This window comes from Mustelus asterias, chromosome 5, assembly GCF_964213995.1.
Source record: "Mustelus asterias chromosome 5, sMusAst1.hap1.1, whole genome shotgun sequence".
Classification (NCBI taxonomy): domain Eukaryota; kingdom Metazoa; phylum Chordata; class Chondrichthyes; order Carcharhiniformes; family Triakidae; genus Mustelus; species Mustelus asterias.
Genome location: NC_135805.1, coordinates 122,207,368 through 122,229,504, shown reverse-complemented (window position 1 = coordinate 122,229,504; position 22,137 = coordinate 122,207,368). Strand labels below are relative to the sequence as shown.

The window sequence follows — 22,137 nt, the reverse complement described above, 5'->3', positions numbered from 1 at the left end:
TACCCCCCAGCACCTTAAACCTGTGTCCTCTCGTAGCAGACATTTCCACCCTGGGAAAAAGCCTCTGAGAGTCCACCCGATCTATGCCTCTCAACATCTTATAACACCTCTATTAGGTCTCCTCTCATCCTTCGTCTCTCCAAGGAGAAAAGACCGAGCTCTCTCAGCCTATCCTCATAAGGCATGCCACTCAATTCAGGCAACATCCTTATAAATCTCCTCTGCACCCTTTCAATCTTTTCCACATCCTTCCTATAGTGAGGCGACCAGAACTGAGCACAGTACTCCAAGTGGGGTCTGACGAGGGTCTTATATAGCTGCATCATTATCCCCGGACTCCTAAACTCAATCCCTCGATTGATAAAGGCCAGCACACCATACGCCTTCTTAACCACCTCCTCCACCTGCGGGGCCGATTTTAGAGTCCTATGGACCCAGACCCCAAGGTCCTTCTGATCCTCTACAGTACTAAGAGTCTTTCCCTTTATATTGTACTCCTTCATTCCATTTGACCTGCCAAAATGGACCACTACGCATTTATCTGGGTTGAAGTCCATTTATACAGATATCAACTATTAAAAAAGAGAAAATAAGCATGGCACAGCTAATAACTGAGACATCCAATAATGCAGCACATATGATTTCACTTGACAAAACTTGGTATTTACTTATCTCTCACATAAACAAATACCAGTTGCACACATTTTACAGAGATAACGTGATCTCAACAGGTTATATATGCCAAGCAATTTTGGATGTGTTGAGACATGTAATTTAATCCTGAAAAGTTACAGCCTTAAAACACACCAAACCAGATGGCTTTTATTTTTGTATTTCTAACATTTCCTCCTCTTTGCTATTTGATTTTCAATGCTTCAGCTCGCTTACCAATACCACCACCAAGATTTCCTCATCGTTGAAAATCCCAATGGTCATAATAACAGCAATGAGATTGTGTGCCAAAAACAGAGGGCCATAACTTATTGCCTCCTCAGAGTTGCACTTAGTGGGTAACCCAATGATGCACTGGGGATTCCCTCTCAGCAGTTTGCACCCAAGGGTTTACCCAGCAATTGTCCAGAAGGGGAGCTTCTCCTGGACAATTGCACTGGGCTGGGGATCATTTGATAAAGCAATTTAAATCATTAACTTCGGATGGTTCTACCAGTTTTACCCTTACCTAACTCTGAAACAGTTAGAAGGAATAAAATACTTGTAACTCCAAAGTAACTATTTTAAGCACCCAGACCAAGCCTCGCACGGAACCTACCAAACCACTCTCAGCCCCCAGAGTGGCCTGACCTGGCCTGACACCAGACACCCAATCCCCAGTCTGACGGGCCAGAATGTTTACCATCAGGAAGCTGAATTTCCTAACAAGGACAGCAAAAGGAAAACTATAAAATCAGAAATTTTAAGAACATTTTATAAACTACCCTAGTTATTTACCACACATTGCCTTGACACTGAAGAGTGATCTCCATTATTCTCTTGCAACAACCCAATTACAAAAACTGCACAATGATGCTGGAAGTTAATCACCCCATAAATTGATATAATATTTGCCTGAAGCATCCCACCACCATTGAAAACACAATCTTTTTTGCATGCTCATGCTGTCTCAGTTGAACATTCAGCTTTGTTAATAGATCAAAGCAAACAATCCAAGCAGGACATAAAATGCAATGCATGAAGTCCAGCAATCACAAAGCAAACAATGCTTCCAAACTAGAACACAGCGTTTCACCATTGCGTGCAATCAAAGATGGGCTTCACACACAAACATACTCACAGGTTTACATTCCTATTGCACTCATTACTCAAGCAGCGAACGGCCACAGGAAGTAAAAACATGAAAACGTCAAGCTTCAAACCCTCCACCACGTTTCTCCAGCAATTAGGCCGAGTCATTGTTGACAATACTTAACATTGTCAAGTTTTTTTTCTCCCGTTACATAAGCCAAGTCCCTCCCTGCTGAACCCTCCAAAAGACTTATCTGTGCTTCAAAATGAAATAGTAATCTTGAAAGAAAAAAGTTTGTAACATCAATTTGAGTATAAGTTTAAGTTTATTAACTAGTGTCACAAGTAGGTTTACGTTAACACTGCAATGAAGTTACTGTGAAAATCCCCGAGTCACCACACTCCGGTGTCTGTTTCGGTACACGGAGGGAGAACTTAGCATGGCCAATGCACCTAACCAGCACGTCTTTCAGACTGTGGGAGGAAACCCACGCAGACATGGGGAGAACATGTAAACTCCACAGACAGTGGCCCAAGCTGGGAATCGAACCCGGGTCCCTGGAACTGTGAGGCAGCAGTGCTAACCACTGTGCTGCTGAATGGGATGCTAGCAGGTGAGCGCGCATGTGCCAGCCAGCCAGCAGGCGAGCGAGCATGTGTCAGCCAGCAGGCAAGTGCATGCCAGATGGCGAGCACCAACCAGCGAGCGGGCACCAGCCAGCATGTGCGCATGCCAGCCAGCCCGCGCGCACGCCAGCATGCAAGTGCGCCCGCGCGCACGCCAGCCAGCCCGCGCGCCCGCCAGCCCGTGCGCGCGCCCGCCAGCCCGTGCGCGCGCCCGCCAGCCCGCGCGCGCGCCCGCCAGCCCGCGCGCGCGCCCGCCAGCCCGGGCGCACGCCCGCCAGCCCGGGCGCACGCCCGCCAGCCCGCGCGCGCGCGCGCCCGCCAGCCAGCCCGCGCGCGCGCCCGCCAGCCCGCGCGCGCGCCCGCCAGCCCGTGCGCACGCCCGCCAGCCCGCGCGCACGCCCGCCAGCCCGCGCGCCCGCCAGCCCGCGCGCACGCCCGCCAGCCCGCGCGCACGCCCGCCAGCCCGCGCGCACGCCAGCCCGCGTGCACGCCAGCCCGCGCGCACGCCAGCCCGCGCGCACGCCAGCCCACACGCCAGCGACTCTCTGACTAAGAGTCATCCCAACTTGAAACATTAGCATTTTTGTCTCTCCATATAAGATGTTCCAGACCGACTGAAATTTTCCAGCATTTTCTGTTTTTGTTTCAGAGTAAGAAGTTTAACAACACCAGGTTAAAGTCCAACAGGTTTATTTGGTAGCAAAAGCCACACAAGCTTTCGAGGCTCTGAGCCCCGAAAGCTTGTGTGGCTTTTGCTACCAAATAAACCTGTTGGACTTTAACCTGGTGTTGTTAAACTTCTTACTGTGTTTACCCCAGTCCAACGCCGGCATCTCCACATCATGACTTTGTTTCAGAGTCCAGCATCCAAAGTATTTTGCTTTGATTTTAATCGAACTCTAATGATTTCCTTTTTAACAATAGCCGAAGTAACAGTGCTCAATATATTGATTAGTTGGGAAAGGCCGAGGGACTTTGAACTCGATTTGAACATTCAAGTGGATTTCACTGGGGAAAATTATGCTTCTTAATACAGGATCTGACTTGCACCAGATATCAACTCTTTTAAAAAAGAAACAAGATTCCATAACTACAACATGAGAAATCCCTCTTCAGATATAAGAGGAATTTTCAGTGTGATTCTAGAGATGGGTGGAAGCAGGCACTTTTAGAAACTGTATCATCTTCTCACTCAAGAAGCACTAATTAAGATAATTTCTATCCATCAGCTTCATTGATTCAGAATGAAGAAATCACATGGACTTACCTCTTTAGGAATGGACGTCAATCTATTTCTGTCCACATTAAAATTTGTCAGCTTCCGTAACTTTCCAATACTTCTTGGCAAACCCTTAAAAAGAACAATTTACAACTGTTACTCAATTCATCCAAAGAACAAGCAACAAGAGCACAGGAACAGGCCCTTTGATCCACCAAGCCTGCACCGATACACGGTTCCTATCCCTCTGTCTGCCTCCCATTTGTGTCTATCACGAAACGCCTTGAATGTTGCTAACATGTCTGCTTCCACCGCCTCCACAAGCTGTGCATTCCAGTCACCCACCCACCCTCTGTGTAAAAAATCTATCCAGTTCATAATGCTGTTCAGATATTTGGGATTTTCCAAGGATGGGATTCTTATCTCATTATCTATCTGAACTAATGTAATACATGTTTAAGAAAAATGACAAGGGTTATAAATCAAATCACTTCCATTAAAATTTTCAACATAACAACATGCAATTTAGGTGTGTGAGTAGGCCACTCGGCCCCTCGAACCTGCTCCGCCATTCAACAAGATCATGACTGATATGTTTGTAAACTCCTGCCTATCTAATAACCTTAACTCCCTTTCTTACCAAGAATCTATCTAGCTCTACCTTAAAAATATTCAAAGACTCTGCTTCCACGGCCTTCCGAGGAAGACAGTTCCAAGTACTCAGGACCCTCTGAGGGAAACAATTTCTTCTCATCTCGGTTTTAAATGAGCGACCCCTTATTTTTGAACAGTGACTCCTCGTTTTAGACGCTCCCACAAGAGGAAACATCTTCCTCTCCACATACATCTCGTCAACAGTCCTCAGAGCTCAACAGTTTCAAACAAATTGCCTCTTCCTCTTCTAAACTCATGGACACAAGTCTAATTTGTCCAATCTTTCCTCATGAGACAACCTGCCTATTCCAGGTGTTAGCCTAGAAAACCTTCTCTGAACTGCTTCTGATAGATTTACATATTTCCTTCAATAAGGAGACTAACACTGTATTCAGTATTCCAGGTGTGGTCTCACCAGCGCCCTCTAGAACTGAAACATAACCTCCCTACTTTTATATTCAATTTCTCTCTTTTATTCCTCTTGCCAAAATGGACGATTTCACATTTTTCCACATTACACTCCATTTGCCATATCGTTGCTCACTCACATAACCTATGTTCCTTTGTCGCCTCCTTATATTCTCTTAGCTGCAAAGATGTGCAGATTAGGTTGATTGGCAATGCTGAATTGCCTTAATGTCAGCGGAACTAGCAGAGTAAATTTGTGGGGTTACGGGGATAGGGCTTGGGTGGGATTGTTGTCAGTGCAGGCTCAATGGGCTGAATGGTCTCCTTCTGCACTGTAAGGATTCAATGATTCTACAATTCTTCACAATTTACTTTCCTACCCATCTTTGTGCCATCAATTTAGCAACCATTCATTCAGTCCCTTCATCAGAGTCAATGGTACAAATTGTAAATTGCCAGTGATCATTGGGGCACTCTACTCATTACACCCTACGAACCAGAAATATGCCTCCCCTCTCTTTCCTATCAGTTGGCCAATCTACTATCCACCCTAACACCTTTTAATTTTTTTGCAATAATCTTTGATGTGGCACCTTATCAAATGCCTTCTGGAAATCTAAGGACAGAACATCCACTGATTCCCCTTTATTCACAGCACATGAGACTCATAGAATCATAGAATCCCTACAGTGCAGAAGGCGGCCATTCAACCCATCAAGTCTGCACCGGCCACAATCCAACCCAGGCCTTATTCCCATAACCCCACATATTTACCCTGGCAATCCCGACACTAGAGTCAATTTAGCATGGCCAATCAACCTAACCCGCACATCTTTGGACTGTGGGAGGAAGCCGGAGCACCAGAAGAAACCCACGCAGACTCCTACAAAGAAATCCAATAAATTGGTTCAATATGAGTTCCCTTTCACAAAGAGCCATGTTGATTCTGCCTGACTTTTTTCGAATGTCCTGCCATTACATCTTTAAAAAAATAGCTTGCAACATTTTCCCTGTGACAGATGTTAAGCTAACTGGCCTGTAGTTTCCTGTTTTCCGTCTCCCTCTCTTTTTGAATAAAGCAGTTACGTTCACTATTTTCCAATCTCAAGGAACCTTCCTCAAATCTAGGGAACGTTGGGAAATTAAAACCAACACATCAACTATCTCAGTATCCACTTCTTTTCAGATTCTTCCAATATTCACATTTATTCTTTTATAGAACCAGAGAACATTACAGCACAGAAACAGGCCTTTTGGCCCTTCTTTGTCTGTGCCGAACCATTTTTCTGCCTAGTCCCACTGATCCGCACCTGGACCATATCCCTCCACACCCCTCTCATCCATGTACCTGTCCAAGTTTTTCTTAAATGTTAAAAGTGAGCCCGCATTCACCACTTCATCTGGCAGCTCATTCCACATCCCACCACTCTCTGTGTGAAGAAGCCCCCCCCCACCTAATATTCCCTTTAATCTTTTCCATGTCCTCTAGTTTTTTCTCCCCTAGCCTCAGTGGAAAAAGCCTGCTTGCATTCACTCTATCTATACCCATCATAATTTTATACACCTCTATCAAATCTCCCCTCATTCTTCTACGCTCCAGGGAATAAAGTCCTAACCTATTCAACCTTTCTCTGTAACTCAGTTTCTCAAGTCCCGGCAACATCCTTGTAAACCTCCTCTGCACTCTTTCACTAATATCCTTCCTGTAATTAGGTGACCAAAACTGCACACAATACTCTAAATTCGGCCTCACCAATGTCTTATACAACCTCACCATAACATTCCAACTCTTATACTCAATACTTTGATTTATAAAGGCCAATGTATCAAAAGCACTCTTTATGACCCTATCTACCTGTGACGCCACTTTTAGGGAATTATGTATCTGTATTCCCAGATCCCTCTGTTCATAGAAATCATAGAAACCCTACCGTACAGAAAGAAGCCATTTGGCCCATCGAGTCTGCACCGACCACAATCCCACCCAGGCCCTACCCCCATATCCCTACATATTTTACCCGCTAATCCCTCTAATCTACGCATCCCAGGACTCTAAGGGGCAATTTTAGCATGGCCAATCAACCTAACCCGCACATCTTTGGACTGTGGGAGGAAACCGGAACACCGGGAGGAAACCCACGCAGACACGAGGAGAATGTGCAAACTCCACACAGACAGTGACCCAAGCCGGGAATCGAACCCAGGTCCCTGGAGCTGTGAAGCAGCAGTGCTAACCACTGTGCTACCGTGCCGCCCGGTCTACTGCACTCTTCAGTGTCCTACCATTTACCTTGTATGTTCTACCTTGGTTTGTCCTTCCAAAGTGCAATACCTCACACTTGCCTGCATTAAACTCCATCTGCCATTTTTCAGCCCATTTTTCTAGCTGGTCCAAATCCCTCTGCAAGCTTTGAAAACCTTCCTCACTGTCCACTACACCTCCAATCTTTGTATCATCGGCAAATTTGCTGATCCAATTTACCACATTATCATCCAGATCATTGATATAGATGACAAACAACAATGGACCCAGCACTGATCCCTGTGGCGCACCACTAGTCACAGGCCTCCACTCAGAGAAGCAATCCTCCACTACCACTCTCTGGCTTCTTCCATTGAGCCAATGACTCATCCAATTTACTACCTCTCCATGTATACCTAGCGACTGAACCTTCCTGACTAACCTCCCATGCGGGACCTTGTCAAAGGCCTTACTGAAGTCCACGTAGACAACATCCACTGCCTTCCCTTCATTCACTTTCCTGGTAACCTCCTCGAAAAACTCTTAATAGATTGGTTAAACATGACCTACCACGCACAAAGCCATGTTGACTCTCCCTAATAAGTCCCTGTCTATCCAAATATTTGTAGATCCTATCTCTTAGTACTCCTTCCAATAATTTACCAACTACTGACGTCAAACTTACCGGCCTATAATTTCCCGCATTACTTTTTGAGCCTTTTTTAAACAACGGAACAACATGAGCTATCCTCCAATCATTCGGCACCTCACCCGTGGATACCGACATTTTAAATATATCGGCCAGGGCCCCTGCAATTTCAACACTAGTCTCCTTCAAGGTCCGAGGGAATACCCTGTCCGGTCCTGGGGATTTATCTACTCTGATTTGCCTCAAGACAGCAAGCACCTCCTCCCCTTTAATCTGTAGAGGTTCCATAACCTCCCTACTTGTTTGCCTTATTTCCATAGACTCCATGCCAGTTTCCTTAGTAAATACGGATGCAAAAAACCCATTTAATACCTCCCCCATTTCTTTTGGTTCCATACATAGCCGACCACTCTGATCTTCAAGAGGACCAATTTTATCCCTTCCTATCCTTTTGCTCTTAATATACCTGTCGAAGCTCTTAGGATTATCCTTCACCTTGTCTGCCAAAGCAACCTCATGTCTTCTTTTAGCCCTCCTGATTTCTGAAGTAGTTTCTTGCACTTTTTATACTCCTCAAGCATCTTATTTGCTCCCTGTTGCCTATACATGTCATACATCTCTCTCTTCTTCTTTATCAGAGTTCCAATATCCCTCGAGAACCAAGGTTCCTTATTCTTATTCACTTTGCCTTTTATCCTGACAGGAACATACAAACTCTGCACTCTCAAAATTTCTCCTTTGAAAGCCTCCCACTTACCAATCACATCCTTGCCAGAGAACAGCCTGTCCCAATCCGCGCTTTTTAGATCCTTTCTCATTTCTTCAAATTTGGCCTTTTTCCAGTTTAGAACCTCAACCCGAGGACCAGATCTATCTTTATCCATGATCAACTTGAAACTAATGGCATTATGATCACTGGAACCAAAGTGTTCCCCTACACACACTTCCGTCACTTGTCCTAACTTGTTTCCTAATAGGAGATCTAATATTGCATCCTCTCTAGTTGGTACCTCTATATATTGATTTAGAAAATTTCCCTGAACACATTTTACAAACATTTTACAAACCATCCAGACCCTTAACAGTATGGGAGTCCCAATCTATATGTGGAAAATTAAAATCCCCTACTATCACAACTTTATGTTTCCTGCAGTTGTCAGCTATCTCTCTGCAGATTTGCTCCTCCAATTCTCGCTGACTATTGGGTGGTCTATAATACACCCCCATTAATGTGATCATACCTTTCCTGTTTCTCAGCTCCACCCATATGGCCTCGGTAGACAAGCCCTCTAATCTGTCCTGCCTGAGCACTGCTGTAACATTTTCCCTGACTAGCAATGCCACCCCCCCCTCCTGTAGCCAAGTTTCACTCGTGGCTATAATGTCATAATTCCATGTGTCAATCCACGCCCTCAGCTCGTCTGCCTACCCCACAATACTCCTGGCATTGAAATAAACACACCTCAGAAGATTATTACCACCACACACAACCCTTCTATTTGTGATTTTGCATGAACTATTAACATCATTTATTTTCAACCCCGCTCCACTATCTGCTCTGGCACTCTGGTTCCCAAAACATCTGCCTCGTACATCTCCTTTAAACTTGCCCCTCGCACCTTAAACCTATGCCCCTTAATAATTGACTCTTCTACCCTGAGAAAAAGCTTCTGACTATCCATTCTGTCCATGCCTCTCATAATCTTGTAGACTTCTATCAGGTTGTCCCTCAACCTCCATCGTTCTAGTGAGAACAAACCAAGTTTCTCCAATCTCTCCTCATAGCTAATGCCCTCAATACCAGGCAACATCCTTATAAATCTTTTCTGTACCCTCTCCAAAGCCTCCACATCCTTCTGGTAGTGTGGCAACCAGAATTGAACACTATATTCCAAGTGCGGCCTAACTAAGGTTCTATAAAGCTGCAACATGACTTGCCAATTTTTAAACTCAATACCCGGCCGATGAAGGCAAGCATGCCATATGCCTTCTTGACTACCTTCTCTACCGGTGTTGCCACTTTCAGTGACCTGTGTACCTGTACACCCAGATCCCTCTGCTTATCAATACTCTTAAGGGTTCTGTCATTTGCTGTATATTTCCTATCTGTATTAGACCTTCCAAAATGCATTACCTCACATTTGTCTGGATTAAACTCAATCTACAATCTCTCTGCCCAAGTCTCCAATATATCCTATATCCTGCTGTATCCTCTGATAGTCCTCATCACTATCTGCAAATCCACCAACCTTTGTGTTGTCTGCAAACTTACTAATCAAACCAGTTACATTTTCCTCCAAATCATTTATATATATTACAAACAGCAAAGGCCCCAGCACTGATCCCTGAGGAACGCCACTTGTCACAGCCCTCCATTCAGAAATGCACCCTTCCACTGCTACCCTCTGTCTTCTATGACTGAGCCAGTTCTGTATCCATCTTGCCAGCTCACCTCTGATCCCATGCAACTTCACCTTCTGCACCAGTCTGCCATGAGGGACCTTGTCGAAGGCCAGAGTAGAGAATCCAACCATATCCTCATGACATTCAATGACATTACCATCACTGAATCCCCCACCAACAACATCCTGGGGTGGGTTACCATTTACCAGAAATTGAACTGGACTGGACATATAAATACTGTGGCAACAAGAGTAATTCACTCCTGACTCCCCAAAGCCTATCCACCGTACACAAGGCATAAGTCAGGAATGTGATAGAATACTCTCCACTTGTCTGAATGAGTGCAGCTTCAACAACACTCAAGAAGCTCAACAGCATCCAAATCAAATCAGCCCGCTTGGCACTCTTTCCATCATCTTAAACATTCACTCCCTCCACCACTGACGTACAGTGGCAGTAGTGTGCACCATCTACAAGGTGCACTGCGGCAACTCACCAAGGCTCCTTAGACAGCAACTAACAATCCCAATACTGCTGCCATTAAAAGGACAAGAGCAGCAGGTGCATGGGAATGCCACCACCTGGAAATTCCCCTTCAAGCCACTCACCACTCTAATTTTAAACTATATCGCCCTTCCTTCATTATTGCTGGGTCAAAATCTTGGAACTCCGTCCCTAACAGCATTGTGGATGTACCTATACCACATTGACTGCAGTGCTTTAAAAAGGCAACTCACCACCACCTTCTCAAGGGGAACTATTGGATGGAGCAATAAATACTGGTCTAACCAGCAATGCTCACATCCCATAAAATGAGTACATTTTTTAAAAAACACCAAAGTGGGAGGCATAGTTAATAAAAAGAATATGACAAAATACAGGGAGATAATAAACTTGCAGAGTGGATTGGGAATGGCAAACAAACTTCATTATATAAAAGTATGAGCTAGTGCATTTTCATATGATGAATCAGGAGGCCACACACCACTTGGGTAGTCAGTGTCCAAACGGGAAAGAGAAACAAAGGAACCGAGGGTACAGATACACAAATCACTAAAGGTAGCTCTAATCCCAATTCTCTTCTTGCACCTAGTGGTGCACTAAGGCAAACATTCATCTGTTTCCATTGCTAGTAATTCCCAGAACAAGTCACTGGTCTATCACCAGGGGCATTTATAGCTTGAGGCGCGCCACTCCATATCAATTGTGATTGACCAGGAGTCTCTCCTGCTCTTACTGTGAACCATTGGCATATTTGGAAGGATTTGCAGGTTGACACATCAACCTATTTGGCTGCGTTATGAACGCACCTTCCTTGGCCATTAAGTACTCGGGCTTCTGGCTCAGAGGCAGGGATGTTACCCACTGCACAAGACCTCCAGTAAAGGTAATGACACTGGTTAATAAAGTCATTAAAAAGAACCAACGTACTAGGGTTCATTTATAGAGCAAATAAGTCATGTTAAGCTCAAATAAAATCTTAGTTAGACCAAAATTGTAGTTACTGTACATAATATTGGTCTTCATGCTATTAGTGTATATTGAGATATTAGAGAAGGCATGAAATATCTTCACGAGAACTGAGGGGAGATATTTATCAGGCACACTGAACAGGCTGGGGCTCTTTCATGGAGAAAAGATATGGCTGAGGGGTGATCTGATTAAGATAATGGGTTGGGTAGACAAGAGGAAATGTCTCCACTTGTGGGACAGACTAAAACTAGAGGTTATAAATGTAAATCAAAGAGTGGCAAGACTGTAGAACACACCCACACCTGGAATAGTTTACGTGCTTTAAGGGAAAGCTAGATAAGAACAAGGAATAAACAAATAGAAGTTTCTGCTGATCAGGTCAGATAAGATATGGACAGAAGACAGATGTGGACAATAAACAACAGCACAGACCAGTCGGGCTGAATGGTCTGTTTCAGTGCTGTAAACTAGATGCTACAAAACCCCATTTCACTGACAACATTCCCAGTGTCATTTTGCCTCAACTGAACTGGGGGGAAGACATGAACACAGATAGACAGAAAGTTTATTCTGAAGTTACTGATGCGGGTACAGCAAGAATGATTAAATAGCAGTACTGACCACCAGCTGATTTTCAGTGAGCACCAGCTCCGTAAGGTTTCCACATTCACCAATAGTGTCTGTCAACTGAGCCAAACGATTCTGGTCAAGCTTCAGAATGGAAAGGTGCTTTAGTTTTCCTATAGGAGAGAAAGACGGGAAAACTAAGAAAGGAAACTTTCACATGAACACTTATTAAGAAGTTATTTTGCGCATCAACTTGTTTTGAAATCCCGTTTCTCAGGGAAAGTTTATATTTAGACTGTCAGGGTCAACAATGACAATCCCTCCAAGAATGGCGGAGGTTTATAACTCTATAAAAGCACAATGAAATATTAAGTTCAATTTTTTTGTACTCAGATCAAGAGATACATTTTATTCAAATCACTGTTGTGCAAATAATGTAATGATCTTAATTAATTAAGAAGCCAAGAAATTTGTCTTAGGTTTATACCTGCTAGCAGAGATTTTCAGTCACAGGTAATATCTTCATCAAGCAGCTTTGTGTTAGCTTAATTTGATAAAGGACATCCCTTTACAGACAATATAAAGAAGGAGTAAGAAAGTCCATCCTGGTTTCTAAGAATAAAATTCACTCTTTTATATTTCCTTTCTAAACCATTCTTAATGAGGGGGTAAACTACTCCCAGACCTGTTCTAAAACCATGACAAAGTATGAAGCCACATTCCATGTGGTACAATGGAATGGAGAAAAAGCTTTCAATATGTTCATTATTTATCAGTCATTCACAGTAAAGCAACCAAGGAATCAAAGCTAAATAAACCCGACAGCTGTGCCACAAAGTTAACTGCAGATTTACATTATAGGATGCCCAAATTTGGTTCCATTCCCTAATTGAAGCTCAGGGTTTTATTTCTATGCCACTTTCTATCAGGGTATCACAGTCAAAGGTGGGGTTACCTTGAGAGGACAGTCATAAATGAGGGCAAAATATATGATGCAATTATCTTTAGCTGTACAGCAGTGCTGTAATCAATATTCAAGGTTGGAATACACAATATAGAGAGAGATGCTCAACAGGTTCACAGTGCAGGTCACTCATGCAAATATTCTCAAGTCTGGAGTTTCATGCTCTAAAAAAAAAACTGAATGCAAAGCTTATTAAGACAAATTTACAGTTTGGTGCAAGTATTTTTCTGGTTCAATAAAGCCTGATGGATAGGAAAACAATTGTGCATTTTTCTCAATGCATCACCAACAGTGGAAGAGACAGTATCTTTCAGCAAAGGGAGAGATCATTCAGCTCATCTTGCCTGTAATGGGGATTGTCACGCAGCTCATCTTGCCTGTAATGGGGATTGTCATGCAGCTCATCTTGCCTATAATGGAATCGCTCGCACAGCTTCATTGCAGATGGGCAGTTGACAAAAGTCCTTTGTGCTTTGCTCCTCTTGCCACATTATTTCTTCAGCAATGCACAAGAAATCTACAGTTTCATGTCAGGAGAAAGCACTTAGAAATAAAGGTCATCGGGGGAAGGGAAAGGCAGAAGTTTTCTAAATTCCCGGTGCTTAAATTCCTGAGGGAGCTGTCGGTTTAATACTCAGGTAGTGAACATCGAAGATCAAAGTATTCTCCAACCAGAAGAACATATTTTGTCAATTGATAGATCTGAAAATGCAAATAATCTGTCTCATGGAAATTAAGCGGGTCATGGCACATCAAAGACCTCCCATAAGTACCGCACCAATGTCACAAATGTGAACCTACCAATTCCATTCGGTAAAACCTCCAGTTGATTCTGAGAAACCAGCAGATCAGTGAGCAAACCAAGTCCACTAATCTCTTCCGGGAGTTTCTCCAGTTTATTTTCTGACACATCTAAACACAGCAAGTTCTTCAGGTTTCCAATTTCCTGTTTTAATTAAAAAGAAAAAATAATTCATGTCCTTACATGAAAGTTGAGTGGTGAAGCATGCACTGCTGAGAAGGACAATTTCTCTCCCGCTGATTCCATATACAGAAGCTTTTTGTTTTAAAAAATGTATTTGTAGCCAGCCATTTCTGAAAGTTGAAAGTGTCATTAATCAAAGTTTTTATTAACTTAGTTTCCAAAAGATTAAGTGAATAAAAAGTGAAAAGGAATGTTCAGCTAGCTAAATATTTTAAAATTAGAATGTCTCAAATTCATTCAAAAGCATAAATTTAAGTTTGCATCTTAAATGCATTTGGTGAAAAGTTACTTCACAGCTTCTTGATCTATTAGATTAGACCTTATCCATTAATGTTTCCCCAACAACTAAATCTAAGGCAAAAATGTGCATTACAAATATTGTCCACACACACTTCCCTTCTGTCCCATTTGATTTATGTTTATTATGTCTTGCATGTGTGTTAAAATTACTTTGCATGCCACATTTAAAGTGGTAAATGTACACCTAAAGTTAACACTGTGCAATATAACCATTGGGTTTGCACAATTCCCTCAAAAAGTTACACATTTTTCTCCACATACTTTTACTATCGGTCCTATGGAACTTGCCATATGAATTGTACAATCACAAGGGCCTGTATAAGCAGCTCCCTGAAGACGCTAGATCAGCTTGATTGATCAGATTTACTTGATGTAATATTAAACAGCAGTTTATAATTGTTGCTTTTCATTTAATTTCAAAATGAGTTCTCTGCAGTGTAATTTGGACTCCCAACTATTGACTGTGTCGCTTCTCAGATAAAAGCAAATCATTGCGGCTGCCGGAGTCTGAAATCAAAAGAGAAAATGCTGGAAAATCTCAGCAGGAGATGCCTATTCCACAGAGCAGCCAAATATCTAGCTTTTGAAAACCAAATATTTCAATAAAATGTAAATTCATCTTTCTAACACCTGATGTTTCGGAAACTTTGTTTCACTCCCATCACCCTCCCTTGGCCTCGAGGCAAACATTGTACCATAACACTGATCCAAGCCCAGTCCCCTGTGAAATGAGCAGCAATTTTCATTTTAATACTCACCCCAACCATTTAGAAGCTTCTGCAATTCCTTCCCTTCAATACAAGAACAGAACACATTTGCAGAACTCCCACCCCCTGAATCAACCATCTTTTACTCACTTCTGCATGCTACGGGATTTTTATTTGGAAATTCCCTTTGCCATCACTGCTCACAGCCTTCCCAATGTCTCTCCTACCCATTTCCACAAACAGTGCTCCTTTTCTTCCACAGAACAGCATTTCCATATTTGGCCCCACCTCCCCCACCAGTACCTTGATGGTGTCTCTCTCTCTCTCCTCTTCCACATTATCATTTGAACCTTAGCGGGGTGTGAAGTGTTCCCAAAATGCCAACAAAGTCTACTGGGTCTCTATGCTAACACTCATTTGTCCATTTTTTTCCATTCTTATTTACCAACAAAAACAACTTTGTCCTTACACAGGCCCTGCTTTCTAGAAGGCACTGGTACTCCTTCAGTAACCAGGAGAGGAGTTTCTGGTTGGTGGGTTGGACAAGGTGGGAGGATAGGTGGTGGTGGGGGGTGTTCTGGTGTCACCCAGAGAAAAACATTTCAAAATCTTTAATGTATGCAACAGCGGCACAATGGCACAGAGGTTAGCACTGCTGTCTCACAGTGCCAGCGACCTGGTTTCGATTCCCGGTTTGGGTCCCTGCGTGTGTGGAGTTTGCACATTCTCCCTGTGTCTGCATGGATTTCCTCCAGGTGTTCCAGTTTCCTCCCACAGTCCAAAGATGTGCAGGTTAGGTTGACTGGCCATGATAAATTGACCCTGAGTGTCAGGTGGACTAACAAGGTAAATACATGGGGTTAGGGAGATGGGGCTGAGTAGGATTGTGGTCGGTGCAGATTCGATGGGCCGAATAGCCTCCTTCTGCACTGTCGGAATTCTTTGATTCTATGATTGAACAGCCAGGCGATACTTGTGAAGGCAATGAAACAATTATTTTTATGTTGAGAAAGCATTATGCCCTTGGAGAGGAAAACTATTGTCCCGCTGACCTCTAAAAGCATGCCTACTTTTAGCTGAGACAAGCATGGAAAGTCATGTTTGCAGACCCTCCTGTCTAACAAGAAAGCACAGAATTGCCAAGGCAAAAATTAGGAGGAAATACAGATTAATGACAAATATGATCACAAACTTCACTGGGCCAGTGATGCAATGGATAATGCATCTGACTACAGATCAGAAGAATCCAGATTTGGCTCTTGGCTGACTCGGTGTCCAGTTTTAAGGGCAGCATGGTGGCACAGTGGCTAGTATTGTTGCCACACAGCACCAGGAATGCGGGTTCAATTCCCAGTTTGGGTCACTGTGCGGAGTCTGCACATTCTCCCAGTGTCCGCATGGGTTTCCTCCAGATTCCTCCCACACTCCAAAAGTTGCATGGGTTAGGTTGTTTGGCCATGGTAAATTGCCCTTTTGTGTCAGGGATATTAGCAGGGGAAATGTGCAGGGTTACAGGGATAAGGCCTAGGTGGGACTGTTGTCAGTGCAGGCTCCTTGGGCCAAAGGGCCACCTTCTGCACTGTAGGAATTCTATGAAACTTAAAAGAGTTACATAAATTTCAATCATTCAGCATCAAGCTTTCCCACGCTTGGAGTAAGTAAAGTAACGCTCGAGGTTTCGATGGGAAGACATTATGAATGTGCAGGCTTTTCGGCCTAAGCATTCTTCAAATGGAAGTACAGCTGGGTGATAAATCAAAGGTTTGAATAAACTACACTTAAAAGTAGAAGGACCAAGATTGTAATTAACTGCAGCAAAGAAACAGTACCTGAAAAAAAATCAAAAAACCAAGAATAAGGCAATTCGAATCAACAAGCATGATTACAGCACTGAAGGAAAGACAGTAATTGCAGAACAAGCATACCGCAGGCAATTCCACTAGTTGGTTCCCATCCAGCCACAAATCTTTTAGGTTTGAAAGTGATCCTGTAGTTTCTGGCTGCAAATACAAAGTTAAAAATTCACTAAACGCTGCCATACAACTGTGAAAATTGCACTGCTCACTTCACATGAAAAAAATACAGAAATGTAAAAAATCTTAAAACATTGCACAATATTTCATAAAACGTTATTTACCCCTTCTGTTTTTGGCAAATATTCATTGTCGGCTTTAATTATTGACGTAACAGCTGAGGGGAAATTGCCATTTCATATGCAAGGACTGGATAGGCTGAGTGCAGCTGGGACACAGCACTGGAGCATAGACCAAAGAACACTGCAAAACTGGGGCTCATCTGAGGCCATATTGATGGGGACGATGACACTTCACATTTTAATTTTTCACCATATGCTTTTAAGGAAGCAGTGAACAATTGCAAACACAACTGTTACTGCAGGAAACACAGCTAGTCCCTGAAACCAGTCAAACCATTACAGTGAAGATGCGCTGCTTTTGGAAGGGATGTAGCAGACATGGGAAGAATGGAAGCAATCTCCCAACTAATTACTTCACACTTGATGTAAACGAAGAGGTAAATCATAGAAACCCTACAGTACAGAAGGAGGCCATTTGGCCCATCGGGTCTGTACCGACCACAATCCCACCCAGGCCCTACCCCCATATCCCTACATATTTACCCACTAACTCCTCTAAGCTGCACATCTCAGGACACTAAGGGGCAACTTTAGCATGGCCAATCAACCTAACCCACACATCTTTGGACTGTGGGAGGAAACCAGAGCACCCGGAGGAAACCCACGCAGACATGAGGAGAATGTGCAAACTCCACACAGACAGTGACCCAAGCTGGGAATCGAACCCAGGTCACTGGAGCTGTGAAGCAGCAGTGCTAACCACTGTGCTACCGTGCAGCCCAATCGTTCAAATTGTTCAGGTACCACACAAACAATCCACTCAATAACTTCTGAGATCCATGTGCTGGGCCATTTTGCAATGAAGACAATGAGGGGCATAGAGCAGCTAGATAGCCAATATATTTTTCCAAAGATAGGGGAGTCTAAAACTAGAGGGCACAGGCTTAAGGTGAGAGAGGAGAGCTGCAAAAGGGACCAGAGGGGCAATTTTTTCACACAGAGGATGGTAAGTGTTTGGAATAAGCTGTCAGAGGTAGTAATAGAGGTGGGTACAATTTTGTCTTTTAAACAGCATTTAGACAATTACATGGGTAAGATTGGTAGAGAGGGATATGGGCCAAACATGGGCAACTGGGACCAGCTTAAGGTTAAAAACTGGGTGGCATGGACAAGTTGGGCCGAAGGGCCTGTTTCCATGCTGTAAACCTCTATGACTCTAAGAGCTTTGTGGTGTATCCTTTTTTAACATTGGCTTTGACGGAAGTCAGAGAATGTCTAATTCAGCTAGCTTGTGGATTCTATTCAGCATTGGCCTACTGGAAGAAAGGATTGTTTCAACAAATGCTCTGAAAGAAATGGCAGGTATTTGAGCCACCCCAATGAAAAATAATCCTTGCGAAACTCACTTCGACTGAATGCGGAACAGTCTAAACTACAGAAAGCCTCCAATAGCATTCTTACTGAAGTCAAAGCTGTCGTTACTACTACCCAAGCTTCAGGATGACAAGCACCTTCACACAGAAGGTTCCAATGCCATGTACAAAGCAGAAGGATATCCGTGTTGTGCTTTTAATAAGTAGCAGCATGTACTAATTTCTTTCCCAAAACAAACCAATTACTTTCTCCCAATTCACTTCCTTCCATTCACAACAAAAAAAATTCAATGCTTTAGTAATTCCACTGATAACTCTAAACTTGGTCCATACCATAACTCTTCCATGTCAGTAATAGACAGCAACTGGGCTATGCCTGCTTAAGTTCTGGTACAATGAATTAGACATTGAGTTAACATTTCCTGTTAGAGTATCCAACCTGTTGCAGTTGCAACCTCTGGCCACAAAATGGCTATGTGGAATGAGTCAAGTGCCCCTCAATTCCATCATCTTTGTAATTATTTATTTTGCCACATCTCATGTATAATCATGTTCCTCGACTGATGATCCCCTTCATAGTGCCAGTAAGGCAGTGCCAGACAGATGTTGCAATGATATACTTGATACTTCCAGTTCTTTGTCACAATGCACCTCGGCCTCAATTGTGCCTTCCAAATTTTTTTAACCCTTTTGCACATGTATTAGCATTCCAAATGAAGGAACGTATAATGTTACTAAAATAAATGCTAATGTTAAATTGAATCTGAAAGTGCTGTTATGGAGAATACTCATGTTGGAAATTATTTAATTAGCTTTCTTTCCCACAAGTTCTTAAGATATAGGAGCACAATTAGTCCATTTGACCCATCGCGTCTGCTCTGCCATTCGATCATGGCTGATATGCTCCTTATCCCTTTTTCCTGCCTTCTTCCCATAACCCTTCAACCCATTACCAATTAAAAATCTGTCTAAGTCCCCCTTAAATTTACTCACTGTCCCAGCATCCACCGCACTTTGGGGTAGCAAATTCCACAGATTCACAACACTTTCTCCTCAACTCTGTTTTAAATTTGCTATCTATCTTATCCTAAGACTATGGCCTCTTTCCAAAATGCCCCACAAGATGAAGCATCCACTCCACGTCTACTTTATCCATACTTTTTATCATTTTGTATACCTCAATTTGATCTCCTCTCATTTTTCTAAATTCCAGAGAGTATAGGCCTAAACTGTTCAACCTCTCTTCTTACAACAAACCCCTCATCTCTAGAATCAATGTAGTGAACCTCTCTGAACTGCCTCCAATGCCACTACATCTTTCCTCAAATAAGGGGACCAGAATTGTGCACAATACTCCAGGTGGATTCTCACCAATGTCTTGTACAGTTGCAACAATACTTCCTTACCTTTATATTGTATTCCTTTAGGTACAAGTGCCAACATTCCATTTGCTTTCTTTATTATCTGCTGTAGCTGCATGCTAGTTTTCGGTGACTCATGAACGAGGACAGCCAGATCCCTCTGCACTGGAGCAGCCCGAAGTCTCTCCCCATTTAAGATAGCAAGTCACTTTCCCATTTTTCCAAGCAAAATGCACAACCTCACACTTATTCACGTTAAACTCCACCTGCTACATTTTGGTTCACTCTCGTAACCTATCGATATCCGTTTGTAAGTTTTCATTTGCTTTCCAAAAGGAAGCAAAGCAGGATATTTGTTTATTGCACTTATTTAAAATTTGGCATTAAGCAAAAATACATCTGCCCGAATGGGATGTTTTCAGATTTATTTTTTGGTTTTCTTTTCTCTTTCAACCCAAACTTCTACAGCCATTGAAATAATCTTACCACACACAGCATAGGTGTCTCCTCATCGCTTTCACACAAAGCACATCAAGAGTAAGAACAGTAAGTGCTGGGCAAACTCAACAGGTCTGGCAGCATCTGTGGAGAGAAACAGTTAACGGTTCCAGTTCAATACGACTCTTCTTTGGTTCTAAGAAAGTCACATTAGACTCAAACCATTAGCTCTGTTTCTGTCTTTACAGATGCTGCCAGACCTGCTGAGTTCTTCCAGCACTTTCTATGTTTATTCCAGACTTTCAGCATCTACACCATTTTGTTTTTATTAACGTACATCAGAGCTTGGGTATGGAGGCAGCAACAATCTAAGGCCTGGGAAGAGGGAGAAAGAGGTACAGTTTTGGAATGTAGATCTGTCTGAACTCGTATTACTATGAGTTATTTAATTGGGATCTAATACGTTGGTAGATTAAATACTGCTCAATACTGGACTATATTTCTGCTGGCAGTGGATATCTCAGAAGGAACTAGGCTGCACAATCACTCAGCTTTATTTATTGAAGTGATGGAGAATAAGATTTTACCAAGAATATCTGGCTTGGTAGGCATAAATATAGCAGCAAACAGATGGAGCATGTTGAGAAATATTGAAAGGGAAAGGGCATCCCCCTCATTCAGCTCAATCCCCTGGCTCGGCAATCCACCACATTTCAATAATGATCCAGGGGTTGTAAAGGTAGCTGAGATCAGCAGGGATCTTCATGGCCTAGTGGAGGGTGGTCAATGGGGAAGAAAGAGCCCCATCCATACAACACATAGGATAGCAGTGTGGTGCTTTTAAGTTTTACTCTGGTACATACCTCGACGTCTGCGTCAAGGGTATGTATGATCTACATTCAGCATGTAGATGAATTCTCACTTCTTTATGAAAGAAAGGTGTGACCTTACACCTATACACTTTCCAATACAGTATCATCCAGGGCTGAAATTCATCCCTATTATTGTACTTAACTTACTGGATATCAAAGTCCTCCAATGATAGCCCAGATTTTGTACAGTAGAAAAACCAGCACCAGCAATTTAATACAAACAAAAGAACAGATTTATTAAGTCAGAACTGACAAGTCAGAAACAATCGACCCTGCAGGAGATAATGTAACAGAATGTATGTGCTTTTTAGTTTTATTGTAACTCAGTTTTATGTTACTTTGTTCTTGAATGTTAAGTTCAGAAAGCAAATGAGCAATTTCTTCTGATTAAATCATTCCTCTTTGGCACCTTGTCCTATTGCTTAAGTCAATATATTTGATTGACTTAAATCACTATCCATGAAATTACTAATCAGTCCACTGATCTGTTCTTGACCCAAGGCTTTGAATTATATATTTATATTTCACTCATTCCAACCGCCTGGAATACCATTTGAGCCATAGATACCCATTAAATAATGCACATTCTCTATCCTTTCTATATTTATCCTTTACTGTCTTACTAATAAATACCTTAAAATCTCAATATCATATTATGTGCAACTAATAGAAAATGCTAAATACAACCAGAGATGGGGAAGAGTGAAACAGTTAATGAATCTTTCATACTGTCCATTTCATGTTCCCTCGGGCAATGACATCTACCAAAAACAGACAAATGTGCATCAAGATACTGATAGCAAAATCTTCTTGGAAAAAGTAGCTAAAACAGGTATCAAAGTATATTAGTGCAAAACATAGCGGTTTTTGTGTTCAGTTTAATGTCATGCACTTCTGACTCTTTAGCTAATGAAAAACCCCGACTATAAGTTAATCACAAATAACAGACTTTTGTTTGCTGAAAACAGAAAAAAAATGAGCTGGAACAGCAGCAAGTCAGAAACCCTTGTCAACTGTTCAAGAATTGAACAGAAAACAAGGCAAAGGCTCAGGAAAT

The 22,137-nt window shown here is 42.6% G+C and overlaps 1 protein-coding gene across 2 annotated transcripts in view; it reads right to left on the bottom strand.

The window, feature by feature from the left end:
* Positions 1–22,137, bottom strand: part of lrrc1 (leucine rich repeat containing 1) — a 250,060-nt gene that overhangs the window by 109,482 nt on the left and 118,441 nt on the right. For both annotated transcript variants that reach the window (XM_078213275.1, XM_078213276.1), the window contains exons 7-10: positions 16,867–16,941; positions 13,751–13,895; positions 12,040–12,158; positions 3,638–3,721 (exon numbers count right to left, since the gene is read on the bottom strand). In XM_078213275.1, the coding sequence (XP_078069401.1) occupies positions 3,638–3,721; positions 12,040–12,158; positions 13,751–13,895; positions 16,867–16,941 (423 nt within the window). The remainder of the gene's footprint in view (positions 1–3,637; positions 3,722–12,039; positions 12,159–13,750; positions 13,896–16,866; positions 16,942–22,137) is intronic.